A 17,119-nucleotide genomic window follows, 5' to 3' on the forward strand; every position below is an offset into this window, starting at 1 on the left:
CAGAGCTTCCTGAAACGCGGAATGTTAGAGAGAATGGGCTGGGACAAGGTGGCTGGTCTTTTATGGAGGTTAGACTTGTGCCTCCAAATAGCCACTGAGGCATTTGCCAGTTGCACAAGTGCTCCATGCAGCCCCCCTGGCTCCCCAACTTCACACTACACCTTCCCCAGACTTCTAGTCCTATTGGGGTCTGAAGCTGTCCCCTTGGTTCTGTGGCTGATCCTGAGAGAGTGAAGGGAGTAGGGGAGACACAGGCCAGGACATCAGCCACCGGAACTGCATTTGCTCTTGAGACAGAATTCTCTGTCATATCAGCCCCTTCGGGAAGCGAAGAGAAAGAGCATGACAGGTATTTACAAGCTGAAAGGTTGTGCCCGAGGCTCAGAGAGCGCAGGAATTTGCCTGGAGTCACACAGCAAAGGGCAGGAAGAAGCAGTATTGGATTCCAGCTGTACTGATACTTCATCTACCCCCCTCTGCATAAAAACATCTCTGTAGACCAGGAGTAGTGGACGCCTGTGTGTGTGTGCGCGTGCGCGCGAGTGTGCGCTTAGTGAGTGGGGTCCGAGACCACCTCCATGACCCCTGCTGGTGTGACGGTGGCTTGGGAGGTCCTGGGCTCCACCCCTCCCTCCTTCCTCCTACCTTCTTAGCACCCGCCTTTGCATACACTCAGGTATTAATAGAGCAGGCGGCTGCCAGGAAGGCTGCCATGTGTTTGATCTGACGTGGTTGTGCAGCCATATGTTCTCCACTTCAGGGGAGCACCCCCTCCTTCCCTTCCCCAGCCTCCCTTCATTTGGTAGGGTGGGGTACAGGGGGGTGCTGGCAGCAGTGCAGGGTCTGGACTGAAACCTTGGATGGAAAACTGGCAGCCTGTTGTACTGGTTGGATGTAGCAGGCACTCCCAGGGCAGTGCCTGCCCCAACTGGGTGAAAACTCCCCACTGCTTCAGCCTGGCTTCAAGTCTCTGACCAGCCCAGATTCCCCGCAACCTGGCTTGCCTTCCTTGTGATGGTTGTGCCTGAACTTATATTGCCCAGCAGCGGGGAATGGGGAGGAGATCACTTCCTGGAATCTGGGGGGAGCTAGGATCTGAGGGGAGCTAGGCCGGGACAGAAATAGTGCCTGAGAGCTTGTTCTGCCCCTCCCCCCACCCCATGACCAGGCCATCTTCTCGCTCATGCTGTCCTGCCTCTGTGTCCTTGGCCATTGACTGAGAATAAGCCCCCCCCCCCCACCCCGACACAGAAGCTAGATTCTGGAAGGAAATGGGGGATATTTCCAGAGACAGGGGTCTCTCTCAAGCAGGCTGACATATTCTCTTTTCTGCCCCTCAGGCCTAAAGCTCATGGGAGCCCCAGTGAAGCTGACAGTGTCTCAGGGGCAGCCGGTGAAGCTTAACTGCAGCGTGGAGGGAATGGACGACCCTGAGATCCAGTGGGTGAAGGATGGGGCCGTGGTCCAGAGTATGAACCAGGTGTACATCCCGATCAGTGAGCAGCATTGGATCGGCTTCCTCAGGTGCAGGGCTGGCGGGGAGGTGTAGGAAGCCAGCCTGGGAGCAGGCTGTGCTCTTTCCTGGGGCTTGGGAGCTGGGGGCTGTGCTGATGCCCAGAGGTCTGTGGGGTTTTTTTGTTTGTTTTTTGTTATTTAATTTGGCAACGTATGGAAGCTTCCAGAAGTGGGGGCAGACTGCCCAACAGAATTGCCCCCTTGACCAGGGGAGGCAAAACTGGTGTCCTGTTTCCACAGCTTGAAGTCAGTGGAGCGCTCTGATGCTGGCTGGTACTGGTGCCAGGTGGAGGATGGGGGAGAAACTGAGACCTCCCAGCCAGTGTCGCTCACAGTAGAAGGTGAGGAGGCAGAGCCACATGGGCGGGTGCCGTTTGCTGGTGACCACACCTCTGCAGAGGATGCTCAGTGGAAGCTGGGCCGCCCCACTGCCCTCTGGTGCTGGCCCATGATTGCACCTGGCTCCAGAGTCCCCCCTCTTAAGTCCAGGGGTCTGATAGCCAAGGGGGCAATTAGGTCCCACAACTATGGAATGCAGTCTGTTTCAGTTGTCAAAGCAAGAAGCCTCAAGCACCCAACTGGGGCTGGACCCTGTTCTGCCAAGTGGCAGGGCCAGGAGGGGAAGGGATGGGGGAGGGGAGGAAGGCTCCGCAGCTGTGGGAGCTCAGAGCTGCTCAGCCCCGGAAAACAAAGTGACTAAGAAAGTAACAAAGGGCCCTGAACAGGAGCTGGGGCCTGCCAGCAGAACTCTGCTAAAGCTCCCGCCCACTCCCCCTCCCACTTTCCCTTCCCCCAACTTCAGCTCCGGCCCTCTTCCCCACCACCCTCTGCCTGGCCTCTTTCCTTACTTTGACTCTGAGAAGGGAGTGTGGGAGCTGTTAGTGGATTTGGCCTTGCCTAAGGGGGCAGCGTAAAAAAAGCCCCTTCTGTCCCTGGAAGCTAAAGACTGTTTCTGTAGTTGATCAGGTCGGAAGGGGCATGCAGGAGCCTTCTTCACGGAGGGCTTCAGATGAAAGTAGAAAGCCGGGAGGTGAAGAGGCTCACTCCCTGACCCCCACGCCTCTCTCCCTAGGTGTGCCATTTTTCACTGTGGAGCCAAAAGATTTGGCTGTGCCACCCAATGCCTCTTTCCAATTGTCTTGCGAAGCTGTGGGTCCCCCCGAACCTGTTACCATTGTCTGGTGGAGAGGGGACACGAAAATTGGGGAACCGGCTCCTTCTCCTTCCGTTTTAAATGTAACAGGTGAGCAGCCTCAGGAGGGGACTTTGAGCAGAGAAAGAGCTGGATTCTGGGGGTCATTGAGACTGGCAGGGCTCGCATCTGCTTACATCACTGATTGGCTATTGTGAGTGTCCAGAGCAAAGCCCAGTGCCCAGCATACATGAGCTACACCATTGTTCAGATGTTCCAGGCTGTCTGGGTGGGCGATTGATGGTGATCCAGCTGCGTGTGCCTAAGAAGGGTGCTGGGTCCTCCTTCCCTTATTCGAAGCAGGTCGTGTACAACTGGCCCTGAGAAATGAATCTTGTGGGACTGGGGACATCCATCCCCCCCACCCCCGCCCTTCCAAGGGAAGGAGCCAGAAACCAGCCCACGCAGAGCTAAGAAGAGTGTCTGGCAGGCACCAAGAAGAGAAGACTCTCAGGCTGCAGAGGGGGACGCGGGGGCGAGGCCAACACAAAGATACAGGGGCCTTCTCCCCTCATGGCCCTTCCCCAGAAACCTCCAGACATTACCCAAAACAACTGTTCCTGCCCATACCTCTGCATAGTTAGACTTAAAGCAGCGACACCTACACACTTACCTGGACCCTCCCCACCCCCAAGATACTCTAGCACATACTTGTTTCACCTATCTGTGAATCAGAGGTCACCGTTTATGGTTGAGACTTGAACTGGGCAGGAAAGAAGGAGATCAGGACTTGGTCTCATGTGCTGGAAGGTGGGGAGGGAAGAGGCTCTGATCTTTCAAGCCCCCCAGCAATTATGAATCTTGAGAAGAGGTGGACTGTGAGACCTGTTAGAAGCCAGGGCAGGTTCTGTTCCGGAGGCGTTGGGTTGGAGCAGAGTGGAGAGGAGGTTGGGTTCAGTTCCCTCCAGATGTGCGTGGTTTGACCCTCTGGCAGCCAGCCTGATAATAAGCACTCACTGAACTCCTCCACATGGCACACTGTGCTAGGCACCGCAGGGGAGACAGGGAACACAAAGGAAATCAAAGCCATCATCCCCCGCCCCCAAGGAATTGAGTATAATTCGGGAGACAAGACGAGCATAAGGAGCTGAGAACTATTGCAAGGCAAAGACTGCAAACATAACAATGATATGGCACAGAGCAAATAGAGAAGGGCTCTGGTATACATGATAAAGAAGTGATCAGAAAAGGAAAGCAGCTTTGTGCTACCCTTGGGGGTGTGGTTGAGGTGGGGGGGTTGGTGTAGCATTACTCGAGTGCTTACTGGGTGCCATGCACTTTACTTACATCACTTGATTCTCACGATTCTCCCATTTTAGAGTTGAGAAAACAGCCCCAGTCCTGGGATTTACATCCAGATCCATTCAGCTCCCAAGTCCCCATTCTTTCCACCATGTCCCTGGGTCCAGCCCCTTCCTCTGGCTAGAGGGACTTCTAGGATCATTCTGATCCAGAAACTGAATAACCCCCTGATGGAAGGGGCTACACTGGGGGCTGATGGAGGTTTTCTGGTCCCAGGGGTGACCCAGAGTACTGTGTTCTCCTGCGAAGCTCACAACGTGAAAGGCCTGGCGTCTTCGCGCTCAGCCACCATTCATCTCCAAGGTAGGAGGGCTGGGGGCGAGGGGGGTAGGTGAGGCCAGGGGCGTTTTCAGTGAGCTCTCCGGCGGTGGGTAGAGAATCTAGAATCCCCTGATGTCCAGTTTCCCTCGGTTCTGCTGGCATCTCAGGGAGGAGGGGTTGATTAGCATGTCCCCCATTCCTAGTGGAAGCATCTGAGACCCTGCCATGGCTGAGATGAGAATAAAAACCTGACGTCACAGCAGATTTCCCATCACAAAGCAGAGTCCTTGGGAGGAAGGAAGACAGGAGACCAGCGGGAGCTGGTCGGGGGCCATGTCTGACCCCTGTGGAGGGAGTGGAGGTGGGGGAAATAGGGTCTAGCAGGATAACAGAGGCAACCCAAAGGGCTGTTGCACACAGAGAGGAGGGAGGGAGGGAGCTCAGTGTGTGGAGGAGCTGGGCCAAGGCTGCAGGGCAGCTGCCTGTCCCTCTCTGTATCCCCTAAGCCAAAGAACCCCCTGCCTCACACACATACCCACTATTTATACTCTCTTTGGTCAGACACGCTCTTGAGTCGGAGAGAAGACACCTCTGTCCACAGCCCAGAGCCCCTCCTAGGTGGGGGCAGCTGCTGCGTATCAGCGACTTGGCTTATGTCTCACTCTGAGTAGCCATCTTTAGTTTTGGGGGTGCCCCAGACTGTAGAGAAGAACTCAAAGCTTGACTCCCATGCCTCCTGCTCCTCTCTTGTATCCTTACTGGACACTGGAGTCGCCAGGCCCTGACTGTAAGTCACTGTCCACAGCACCGCCCGCAGCCCCCTCCAACATCACAGTGACAGAGCTCTCCAGCAGCAATGCTAGCGTGGCCTGGGTGCCAGGTGCTGACGGCCGAGCCATACTCCAATCCTGCACAGTCCAAGTAAGTTGAGATGGGATGGGGCAGGCTCCTCTGGCCTGCCCATATCCTTACAGCAGTCCTTCTTGCTCACTTCATGGACAGTAGGATCACACTTTCTTGCCCAAGGGGCTTGGTCCCCAGCTCTCTTCAGGTGCTGCTCCCCAGCAGGGACAGCCTAGGCCACTCTCCTGTCATTGGGTGCTCTGGTGACGAAGTGACTTTGCAGATTGGTTTAAGCATGTTCATTCTTCCAACTGGAAAGCAGATCACTGAAGCAGATTTGGGGTACCTAGAAGAGTTTTCTTTAGGTATGGGAAAACCCAAAGCTTTGATTTATCACACACACACACACACACACACACACACACACACACACACACACTGACTCAAGGCAAAGAGAACAAGAGAGCCAAACACAAACACACACACACACACACACACACACACTCTGACTCAAGGCAAAGAGAACAAGAGAGTCAAAGGGATTCTAAGCCCTGGCGAGTGGAGAACTGGTTAGGGCTACATACTAAAATAGGAAAACAGGAGGCAACACAAGCTTGCTCTTTTTCATCTGTTTATTCAAGAAGTGTTTAATGAGTGTCTTTGTAAACTGTTCTAGGCAGTTCTGCCGTTGGACCTGGGCAGGAGGGGCCCCAGCTCTGGGCTGCACTGTTTAGAGGCCCCTGCTCTAATCTGTGCTCCTTTGGCTGCATTCCTTCCCCCTGGGCAAGGAGTCTGCAGGCCCAGGGGACACGGTCCTCCCGATCCTGGTCACCTCCACACCATGCGCTAGATAGTCAGCATCTCCTGCCCTAAGGGCTCAAGTCTGCTTCCAGGGCCTCTGTGGGTTTCTTCCCTGGGTCAGCCCTCCCGAGGAGGCACTGTGATATGTGTGCCTGTGAGCCCAGGGGGAGTCATTTTTAGGGGGTGCTGTGGGAAGTGGGTGGACATTGAGCTTGGGTAGACAGGCGGCCAGGTCCTCACCCGTGCACAAGAGGCCCCCCCATCGAACAGATCCTTGTCTGGGTCCTAGCTCTTCCAGAAACACCGTATTTTCAAGGAATCCGAAAATTCCATATGCCAACCTAGCCTTCTAGGTTGTTTTGTTAAAGTATTAAGCTAGAAAAGACTTTAATAGTTTGTTAGCTAATTGATAACATTTAAATATTTAGCCATTTGGTACATGGGCCTCTATTTGTACTCTGGCCCTGGACCCCCCAAAGTGGAATGGGCGGTCCTGGTTCTGAGCCTCAGGATGTGAAAATGAGCAAGTTTCTCTGCCCTTGAAAAGTTCTAGGCTAGTGAGTAAACAATTACAAGAAGAGGTGAGTTCTGTAATGGAGCTATGCCCCAAGTACAGAGGGGCAGGATGAGTTTTCTGGAGGAATAGAGAAAGGCTTTCACCGAGAAAGACATTTGAAATGAGTCTGAAAGTATTAGTAGGGCTTTTCTGGAAGAGCAGCTCACTGGAAGCAAAGGGAAAGGCAATTGCAAAGGCCTGGAAGTGTGCAGGCTGGTGTTATTGCTCAGGGGAGGGGAGTAGCAGGTGTCTGCTGGTAGGCTTAGAGGAAGCATCAATTGTCAATTCAGGGGACCTCCCCCCACTCCCATACACATCCCATCCTCCATTTCATCTCCCCCACATCATTAGTTTTCTACTTTTCTGTAGGTGACGCAGGCCCCAGGAGGCTGGGAGGTCCTGGCTGTTGTGGTCCCCGTGCCACCCTTTACCTGCCTGCTCCGGGATCTGGCACCTGCCACCAACTACAGTCTCAGGGTGCGCTGTGCCAATGCCTTGGGACCCTCTCCCTATGCTGATTGGGTGCCCTTTCAAACAAAGGGTCTAGGTAAGGGACTTGAAAGGCAGACAGGCTGGGCAGGTCGGGTGAGGGACAGCGGTGGTCGAGTGGGGACAGGAGAGTGGGAGGTGGGGCGTGGTGTATGTGTGGCATCTTGGATGGAGTTGATGGGAGAGGGGCTAAGTGAGAGGGAGGTTCATGCATCATTCAGCCAACATTTACTGAGCCCTTGCTGCATACCTGTGAACTAAATAAATCCAGTCCCCCCGCCCTGTGCAGCTTAGTTGTAGTGATTGGAGCAGACAAACGAACCAGAAAAGATCAGAGAAGGTGGTGAGGGGCAAGTGTGGGCCCAGGGGTGGGCCAGGAGAGCTCCCCCAAGAGATCTGAGGTCAGAAAGATAAGGAAGGAACCCTGAGAGCCTTGGTGGGGCATATCACTGCAGGAAAAGGACACTGTGAGTGCCGAGACCTGCGGCAAGAACTTGTTTGGAGTCTTCTGGTAACTGCAAGGAGGCCCATGTGGCTGGAGCTCTGCTGTGAGCGGGTGGAGCTGGTGGGGGTGGTAGGGAAGGATGAAGTAAAAAGGCAGTAACCATGGCAATGAAGAGCAACACTGCTGAGCTGGGGGCGCTGCCGTCCTGCCCATTACTTACCCCTCCTCCCCAGCACTGTGGGTGACAGAAGTCAGAGCTGGGAGGCGAACCCTCCCCCACCCATTGCTCTCTGAGTGGCTTAGTTCTTGGGAATTGGTTCTAAAGGACTGGCTGGGATAGTGGTGGTGGGAAGGGCAGGGGTCTTAGCAACCTTTTCTTTTTGGGTGCAGCCCCAGCCAGCGCACCCCAAAACCTCCGTGCCATTCGCACAGACTCGGGCCTCATCCTGGAGTGGGAAGAAGTGATCTCCGAGAGCCCTTTGGAAGAGCCCCTGGGGCCTTATAAACTGTCCTGGGTTCAAGACAATGGAACCCAGGTAAGGAGCTATGGAAGCCTCCACTCTCCAGGAGTACCTGACAGTCAGCTCTCAGGGCTCCCAGATGGCTGTGCTTGGCAGGCCGGGAACTCCCACCATCCAGGGAATCCACTCCCCCCTCCCCCACCCAGGCCTCCCTTGCAGGTGCTACTCCTCATTGGATTCTGTCCGCAGTTAGGATTGTATCTGGTGGCTGGTCGCTTCTTCCGTAAAGCAGGAAGCACATTCCTGCACAAACTTGGTGAGGGCACAGATAAGGCCTTCTTATCGCCAGCCCTGTTCCCTCCCATCCCCCAGCCCTGCATTCCTGACAGAGCCTTGTTTTTGTTCCGGAGAGGCCTCTGCTGCCTAGAGCAGGAATGCAATCTCCCAGCAAGTTGTGTTCCTGCAGCCACTGAGCCCAGAGTGCCCCTGTGTGCTCCTAGCTGGATCTTTTTCTGCCCTCAAACCTTTCCTTCAGGCTCCATGTGGGGTGGGGGGCTCTTCTTGGCTGCAGAACGAGCTGACCGTGGCGGGGACCAAGGCCAACTTGACAGGCTGGGATCCCCAGAAGGACCTGACTGTGCGAGTCTGTGCCTCCAATGCAGTTGGCTGTGGGCCCTGGAGTCAACCTCTGGTGGTGTCTTCTCATGATCATGCAGGTAAGGCCTGCAGAGAGGGGAGAGGGTTTTCCAGGGCCACCTAGTGACCTCCTAATAGGCCCAGAGACTTAGAGCCAAGCTGTTGAGATCAGGGTTGGTATTTAAACTGTATCTCATTTTCCTTCCCCACCTCTAGCTCTCAGACTCAGAATTAGCACTGAAATCCTTTATTACACTGTAGGGTCACAATGGCCAGGGCCTGTCACTGGCGGGGCAGGACTCAAGTGTTTCTTGGATCTTCCTCTAGAAACTCTTTCCACTCGGTGACCCTTCTTGACTTAGGGGAGCTTCCTGCCCAGGCCAGATGCCCGTCTTAGGACCCATTGGTGGCAGCCTAGCTCATGCCACTCCCTTTCCTCCGACAGGCCAGCAGGGTCCTCCCCATAGCCGCACATCCTGGGTGCCTGTGGTCCTGGGTGTATTGACAGCCCTGGTGACGGCTGCCGCTCTGGCCCTCATCCTGCTTCGGAAAAGGCGAAAGGAGACGCGGTTTGGGTAAGGGGAGCGGGTCGGGCAGAGGGAGAGGCAGTGGTGGCTGAGGGCCTCAGGTCTGACCCCAAGTTCTGGGTTTCCTTCTAGGCAAGCCTTTGACAGTGTCATGGCGGGGGGAGAGCCAGCCGTTCACTTCCGGGCAGCCCGGTCCTTCAATCGGGAAAGACCCGAACGCATTGAGGCCACGTGTGAGTGGTGGAGGATTCTGGGAGGAAGTTCTCGTTCCTTTTTAACCAACTCATTCATTTGACCAATATGTCTAAACCTTAATGAGTCCCAGGCACACATTGATGATCAAGAGAAACCTACCCTCGTGTTGGAGAGCTAAACTCACCTCTGTGCCGGGAGGGTGGAGACGGGTGTAGGTTTTAGGTCAGGAGCTGGAGGTCTCTCTCCTTTCTCCCCAATGCCCTCTCTGCAGTGGATAGCTTGGGCATCAGTGATGAACTGAAGGACAGACTGGAGGACGTGCTCATCCCGGAGCAGCAGTTCACCCTGGGCCGCATGTTGGGCAAAGGTGTGTGGGGCTGTGCAGGGGTCGGCATCCATCTGCTCGTTCTGGGTGTGTTTGGTTGCTCCTATCACTTTGAGAGTGTGGATTTGGGTAAGTTCCTATAAACGGGGATGCGTTTGGAGGTTTGGGGAATGGTGGCTGGGAATGGGGACAGTGGAGGAGTCACACCCAACACGTTCTGCTTTGGCTGTGGGCAAAGTCATCTCCTCCAGTGCCCCAGAGTCTGATGAGTTTGTGTCCCCATGGAGGGTGACCTGGGAGGGAAGTGGGTGGGGGCAGGAAGCCAAGGGCACTCGTGTTACTGCAAGCATGGCACTTTCCATAGAAAACTGAGCTATCACTCACTGTCATTTGGACTGGCTCCTAGGAGAATTTGGTTCAGTGCGGGAGGCCCAGCTGAAACAGGAGGATGGCTCCTTTGTGAAAGTGGCCGTAAAGATGCTAAAAGGTGAGTGGAGAATAGTAGTTGTGAAGTGAGGGCATCACTTGGGAAGATAAAAGGGGCAACTGGTCCTGAAGCAAGTTCTGCTTTGCCCCTAGACTTTCTGAGACAAGCTAATCAGCACTGACTGGGATGCTGTCTGTGCCATGTGAATAAGTCACAAGCCTGACCCACACATTTATTTGTGCCCCAGCCTTCCCTCTTTGCTGTCCGCAGTGACTGGCCTCTGAGCTCATTCTTGGGGTGAATCAGGCCATGGTTAGTTGGGCTGCCAGGCTACCCAAACTAAAAGGAAGGCATTAGCAAGTGGAGAAGTTGTTGGATAGTGCCACACAAAGGGGGTTTCTCCTGCTTATGGCCAGAATATCTCCTGGGCCCTGGAAAGCCCTGGAAAGCTCTAGACACCTGAGGGACTAAGTCTGGAAGTCTTGGGGGTCAGAGCTGGGGGCACATTTTGCCTCATTTTCTCCCTCTCATCGTTTTCTTCCAGCTGACATCATTGCTTCAAGCGACATTGAAGAGTTCCTCAGGGAAGCGGCTTGCATGAAGGAATTTGACCACCCACATGTGGCCAAACTTGTCGGTGAGCACTTTCTAGGGGAGGCAGATAGAGAGGAACAGTAAAACCGTGTTTCCCCTAGGTGGGAGGATGGTCTGTGGGAGGAGGCTTGGACTTACCTGGTGAGTAAGCATGTGGCCAAGTAGACAGGGAGGAGCCTCGCTGAAATTTGACCTGATTCCAGATAAGGAGATTAGTTTGTGGTTCTTATAGTAAAGATCTGTACAATGAGGATTTTCCACCAGGAGAAGGCAGCAGAGAAGATGCTCCGGGGATCAGAATTGGCTTTATTGGGGCAGCCTAGTGCTCCTGCTGAGTAATCATCGGGCCACAGTGGGACTGGCGGGAAGACAGACGGCAGTCGGGGCTGGAGGGAGGACCTAACAGACGAAGCCGATTCAGAACCCTGAGCCATCCCCTGGCCTCCATGGGCCTCGCCCCTGACTCTCCCTTTGTCCCCAGGGGTGAGTCTCCGGAGCAGGGCGAAGGGCCGCCTCCCCATCCCCATGGTCATCCTGCCCTTCATGAAGCACGGGGACCTGCACGCCTTCCTGCTTGCTTCGCGGATTGGGGAGAACCCCTTTGTGAGTGCCTGGGGGCGGACAGGGCCAGGAGAAAACCAGGATGGGAGAACAGGGCCTGGAAGGGATCTGGGATCCTGGGAGGGAGGCCCCAGCTTGGCCAGTAGGGCTGATGAAGGTGGTTGGAAGGAGTGCACTGAATTTGACTCCTTTTATCCTAGCAAACTTCCTTCTCCTTCACAAATCTAGGCTGGGAGAAGAGCCCTGTGAGAGCTCAAGTGGGGAGAGTTGTGGCTCTTGGGCTTTCTCTCAGACTTGCCAAAGTTTCCTTGTCCTGGGAACCCCCCTCCATCCAACTTTTTTCAGTAATTCTGAGAACGTCCTTTGGGCCTTCTGGTCAGAAACCCCATTCATTCTGCCCCAGCTGGCGGGGGGGGGGGGCAAGTCCAGTCTGAGCTTACCCTGTCTGCCCCCCAGAACCTGCCCCTGCAGACCCTGATCCGGTTCATGGTGGACATTGCCTGTGGTATGGAGTATCTCAGCTCCCGGAGCTTCATTCACAGAGACCTGGCTGCTCGGAATTGCATGTATGTAAATTCTGGAGGACTCAGCGGTGGGAGGCATTAGCCGGTGCCAGGAGGAGCTAGCTAATGGTCAGCTTCTGCCTGGGTCCTTGTCAGTTATGTGGGGGGACAGCTTGAGAGCAAAGATGTCCCAGCTCTAGTAAGGCTGTGGGCATGGGGGAAGGCTGATCCCATCTCCCAACACAGGCTGGCAGAGGACATGACAGTGTGCGTGGCTGACTTTGGACTCTCCCGGAAGATCTATAGCGGGGACTACTACCGTCAGGGCTGTGCCTCCAAATTGCCCGTCAAGTGGCTGGCCCTGGAGAGCCTGGCTGACAACCTGTACACTGTGCACAGTGACGTGGTGAGGAGGGTGACTCCTTGAGGCTTGGTGGTAGCTCAAGTGGTCTGGACTGCTTCGTTAGGGTGGACCTTTAGGATCCTCAGGGACCTCGCCAGGTCTGCTCTTTGGATTTTGGCCACCCAATTATGTAGCCCCTGAGCCCCAAGATGTGCTTGCCTGGGAACCATGGCTCTGCCTGGCTTAAGAAGCCTCAGGACAGCACACTCCCCGCCCCCCCCCCGCCCTGCCCCCCGCCATTGCTTCAACCTTGATTCTGTCCTAGTGGGCCTTCGGGGTGACCATGTGGGAGATCATGACTCGTGGGCAGACGCCATATGCTGGCATCGAGAATGCTGAGATTTACAACTACCTCATCGGCGGGAACCGCCTGAAACAACCCCCAGAGTGTATGGAGGATGTGTGAGTGTCCTGGGAAGGGGATCCTGGGAGGAAACAGGATCTGGGGTGGCTGTTGGCCCAGTGGATATTCAGAACTTCACTTGGACCGTTTTTTTTTTTTTTTTTTTCGCGTGAACAGGCACTGGGAAACGAACCCGGGTCTCTGGCATGGCAGGCCTGCCTGCTGAGCCACTGTGGCTTGCCCCAGTTGGACCTTTTTTTAAAAAATATTTTTGGTAGATGCTCTCCCTTTCCCATCCCATGTTTCTTGCACTAACCCCTTTTTCTATCATTATTCAGTTTCTAGGGAGAGCCAGCTACCCCAAGGGCAGGAGATATAGGGTTGAGCAGCAAGGCAGGTTTCCCTGTCACCTCCTTCCTTGGACTCCTAGACTAAACTCCCCCTCCCTGTAAAAGAGGGCTGCACAGGGGCGTAAAGAAAACCGTGCTTTCCCATCACATCTCTTGCCTTAACAGAGAGGGGAGGCTGGGGGCAGAGGTTGGGTTCGTTTCTTGGTCTTGACCTCCTCTTGAGGGAGTGGAGGGGACCTGAAATAACAAATTGAGATGCCAGGGAGGAAGAAGCTGCCTTCTTAACTTTCTGGAAGCCTGAAGCCATCGGGAGTGGGGTGGTGGTAGTATACTGCCCACTGGGGAGGGGTGCCATTGAATCCCTTAAGATGAGATGCCAGTAAATCCAACTGACATTAGCTGGTACTTTACAGGCATTATTTCAGGTAATCCTGATCTAAGCCTATGAGTTTATTATCCCCATTTTGTAGATGAGGAAATAGGATTAAGGAGGTTAAGTAACATGGCCAAGGTCACGCAACTATTAAATGATGAGTTGGGATTTGAGTCTAGATCTCTGTGATTTTAGAGTTTGTGCTTTTACTTAACCATCATACAAACTGTGATTTGTCTGTCCTAATCCATGTTTCCCTAGTCCATCCAAGCAAGAGTTCCCCAGGGTCCCCAGAGGACCTTTTTGCTAGCACCAGAAGAAGGGAGGCTGCAGTGGTCTGGGGAAAGAATTCTTGTCCTGGGGCTGAGCCAGCAGAAGCCTGAGACTGTGGATAGGCAGAGGAGGGCTCAGGCTGGAGAACCACGAACTATCAGATGCCCATCTTTTTTTTTTTTAATGTGATTTTATTGATATATCGCTACACACCATACAATTCATTGAAAGTATACAATCAGTGGTTCACAATATCATCACATAGTTGTGTGTTCACCACTATGATCATTTCTAGAACATTTGCACCACTCCAGAAAAAGACATAAAAAAGAAAAAAAAGAAGAAAAACCCATATATCCTATATTCCTTACCCCTCCCTTTATTGACCGCTAGTATTGCAGTCTACCCAATTTTAGGACTTAAAATAGAAGTAGGTTAAGTAAGACAGTATAGTATTGATACATATCAGTGGAACAAAACAAAACATCCAGAAGTAGATCCTCATAAACATGGGCAACTGACTGTTTTTTTTTTTTGCAATATGGTTGTACAATCATTATCAAAGATCAGGGCTACTGGATAACAGTTCAGCAACTTCAGGTATTTCCTTCTGGCTATTCTAAAACACGAGACACTGAAAAGAAGCATCTTTTGAGTCAGTAGTCACAGTCATTTGTTAAATCCTAATTTCTCGGTTACACCTCCTCTGCCTCATTTGATCTTTCCGTTTTCAGGCATATCAGGGCAATGACCATTTTAACTTCTTTGTGCTGGAAAAAGATGTTGACCTTCTAGGGTAGAGAAGTGAGCCTCTTTATTGTGGTTTGTTTTGTTTTTTACTTTGTTTATTGTGAAATAAACCGTTATCGTTCTTGTAGAGACTGATACTAGAGGACCTATTTGGCCTAGGGTCAGTCTCAGATGCCCGTCTTTCAAAGGGAGTGTGTTTGAGTCCCTTTCCTCTAGGGCAGTGGGTTTGAAGTGCCTGAGCCTGGGAGGTGGTTGGCTCACCTGCACCTGAGAAGCAAGTCCGAGGGCAGGAAGCAGGCTCTGCTCCTCCTGTTCATTCAGTAGAGTTCAGTGCACGATCATGGCAGGCAGCCCGGGTCTCCCTGTGGCTGCAGGCTGGCCGGCTCCTGTCTGGAGCTGCGAGGCTCTGTCTGGTGCTGCGAGGCTCTGCTAGACCCTGGGGACCAGGTCCTGGCTCAGCGTCCGGCCAGGCTGGAGCTGGTGTTGCCGAGGGTGGATTGGGGCCAGTTGGCTCCTAACACAGCCTTGAGATATGTCCCGGTCCGGCTGTGTGCCCGCCGCCCCAGATCATTCCCACGGCCTGCTTGGGGTCTGGCGTCGCCCCCATCACTGGGACCCCCTGTCAGGAAGGCTTATGGGGGGGGCGTGGCAGGGGGTGCTGTTGGGTGCTTTTGTAATAGACACAGGCAAGAGAGAGTCTGGCCTTTGCTGTGATTGGACCTGGCTTCGGGCCCTACCCGATGGTAGTAGTTGTTGTTTTCTCAGTCCGCGGGCATTCCCCAGGAATTGGGAGAGGGCTTCAGAGAAAAGCTTCAATAAAGCCCCTGAAATTGTATTTAACAAGTGTTCATGCCAGGGAAAGAGGGCTGGAAACTTCTTTCAGATTCTCAATTGGTCTATGCATAGGAGCATAGGAAGGACTCTGGAGCTGACCTACCTGGCTTTAAACCACAGCTCCATCACTTTTTACCTGTGTTACCTTAATTTAAAGTTTTTAATGTCTCTGTGCTCCAGTTTCTGCAATTGTAAATCTGAGATAATGGCACATATTTCTTTAGGTTATAAAAATTAAATGATTTAATAAATGTAAAACACTTAGAAGACAGCCTGATACCTAGTAAGCCCTATCCACCAGTTTGTTAAATAAATATTTAAATAAAACCACTGTTCCATGTGATTAAGGGGCCTCTGCATTTGAGAAAAGGGCCATTTCTTCTTGCTCCTTATATTTCCTTCCACCCTTCTCTCCACTCCAGGTACGAGCTCATGTACCAGTGCTGGAGAGCAGACCCCAAGCAGCGCCCAAGCTTCACGTGCCTGCGAATGGAACTGGAGCACATCCTGGGCCACCTGTCCGTGCTGTCCACCAGCCAGGACCCTCTGTACATCAACATCGAGAAAGCAGAGGAGCCTGTCGGGGGAGGCAGTGTGGCGCTACCTGGCAGGGACCAGGCCAGCGTGGGGGCTAGGGACGGCAGTGGCATGGGGGCAGTGGGGGGGACCCCCAGTGACTATCGGTACATCCTCAGCCCCGGGGGACTGACCGAGGGGCCTGGGCAGGAGGAGCAGCAGCCGGAGAATCCTCTCCACGAAGCCCAGAGGCAGCTGCTACTGCAGCAAGGGCTACTACCCCACAGTAGCTGTTAGCCCGTATGCAGAGGGCATCCGGGGCCATCCGACTCAGCCCCAGGTGACCCCAGCCCAGACAGCAAGGTGTGGAGGCTCCTGTGGTAGTCCTCCCGAGCTGGGCTGGCAAGCCTGGACCCAACTTGCCCAATCCCGGTTCTTCCTGCAGCCACCCTGTGGCCAGCCTGGCATCAGTTCAGGCCCCCGCTGGGTGGAGGTGGGCCAGGCCTGGCTGTCTGAACTCAGGCAGCTGGCAGGAGGGGGTGCTTATTTTCCATGGTTATCATGGGTGTGAATGGGAGTAGGGGGAGGGTAGATCCAGCCCTGTGGGCCCCTACCCTCCTGACTGAGCTGCCCCTGCCGCTTTAGCGCATGCATTGAGCCGCCCCCCTGGCCTGGGGGCCCAGCTCTGCCCATGCCTGGGCTTTAAATGCTCAGGTTTGACCCTCTGAGTCACAAAGAGATGCCCTTGTGTTATTACCCTTTAGGTGAGAATTGGTAAAGGGTGGAACAGTCAGGTCCCGAGCCCCGGCAGTGGAACCCTCTCAGGTCTGAACAGCGTCCCCTGCCTGATTCCCCACGCTGCCTCGGCCATGACAGCTGAGGGAGAGGGTGCTTCCCTGCAGCTGACCAAGTCACACGAAGGCAAGCTGGAGAACCGGGGGCTGCCAGATGCCCATCTTTTAAAGACAGTATACGGGGCCCAGCAAGGAATGGGGTGCTGAGGGGCTTGCCCAGGAATGAGTGAGGCCAGAGAGGAATCCAGGAGCCCCTCCCCCTGCCCTCACAGTCTGAGCATGCGACCAAATCCCAACTCTCCTAAGACTAACAAAGGCAGCTGTGTCGAGGCCCAAGCCTTCCATGCAGTGCCCTTACTCCCAACCTCCCCTCTAACTGGAGACTCTTCTGTCCCAGGTCTCTGGATAGGAAATGGGCCTGATGTGGGTGCGGGGGAGTTACTGGATTCTGAACCCCAGTACAGGCCCATGTGCTTTGGGGAGTGCATGGGTCGTGTTCTTGCTGTTGGGGTCATTTCCAAGCTGTTAGATGCTGTTTAAAAACAGAAATAAAATTGAAGACTATGGACCCGAGGTTTTGTCTCTTAAATGTTTACTTTTTTCCCAGAGCACAAAAATGAAGCATCTCTGCATAAAGAAATCTGGGAAGGGATATGCCAAAATGTTAACAGTTGTTACCTTTACATGATGCGATTAAAGAAACTTTTTTTTTTTTGCTTTGTGCTTCTCAAGTTTTCTGAATTGAACACCAATTTCTCTTTTGTAATTAGAGAAAATCCCATTAAATCTTATTATGCTAAAGATAATACATGGTCAGAAAACAAAAAATATGACTCACCTATAATCCCAT

The 17,119-nt window shown here is 53.6% G+C and overlaps 1 protein-coding gene across 3 annotated transcripts in view; it reads left to right on the forward strand.

Annotated features, from left to right (window-relative positions):
• Window positions 1–16,842, forward strand: part of TYRO3 (TYRO3 protein tyrosine kinase) — a 62,305-nt gene extending 45,463 nt beyond the window's left edge. For 2 of the 3 annotated variants that reach the window (XM_077127516.1, XM_077127518.1), the window contains exons 2-19: window positions 1,341–1,524; window positions 1,756–1,856; window positions 2,588–2,758; window positions 4,226–4,312; window positions 5,076–5,191; window positions 6,840–7,017; window positions 7,795–7,940; window positions 8,437–8,581; window positions 8,947–9,076; window positions 9,161–9,261; window positions 9,495–9,590; window positions 9,955–10,035; window positions 10,520–10,612; window positions 11,051–11,172; window positions 11,587–11,696; window positions 11,880–12,039; window positions 12,302–12,438; window positions 15,382–16,842. In XM_077127516.1, coding sequence (XP_076983631.1) covers window positions 1,352–1,524; window positions 1,756–1,856; window positions 2,588–2,758; window positions 4,226–4,312; window positions 5,076–5,191; window positions 6,840–7,017; window positions 7,795–7,940; window positions 8,437–8,581; window positions 8,947–9,076; window positions 9,161–9,261; window positions 9,495–9,590; window positions 9,955–10,035; window positions 10,520–10,612; window positions 11,051–11,172; window positions 11,587–11,696; window positions 11,880–12,039; window positions 12,302–12,438; window positions 15,382–15,772 — 2,538 coding nt within the window. In that variant the 5' untranslated portion in view covers window positions 1,341–1,351 and the 3' untranslated portion in view covers window positions 15,773–16,842. The remainder of the gene's footprint in view (window positions 1–1,340; window positions 1,525–1,755; window positions 1,857–2,587; window positions 2,759–4,225; window positions 4,313–5,075; window positions 5,192–6,839; window positions 7,018–7,794; window positions 7,941–8,436; window positions 8,582–8,946; window positions 9,077–9,160; window positions 9,262–9,494; window positions 9,591–9,954; window positions 10,036–10,519; window positions 10,613–11,050; window positions 11,173–11,586; window positions 11,697–11,879; window positions 12,040–12,301; window positions 12,439–15,381) is intronic. The other variant, XM_077127517.1, reaches the window with a different exon arrangement.
• The last annotated feature ends 277 nt before the right edge of the window (window positions 16,843–17,119 follow it).

The sequence above is a fragment of the Tamandua tetradactyla genome, chromosome 14 (assembly GCF_023851605.1).
Source record: "Tamandua tetradactyla isolate mTamTet1 chromosome 14, mTamTet1.pri, whole genome shotgun sequence".
Lineage (NCBI taxonomy): Eukaryota > Metazoa > Chordata > Mammalia > Pilosa > Myrmecophagidae > Tamandua > Tamandua tetradactyla.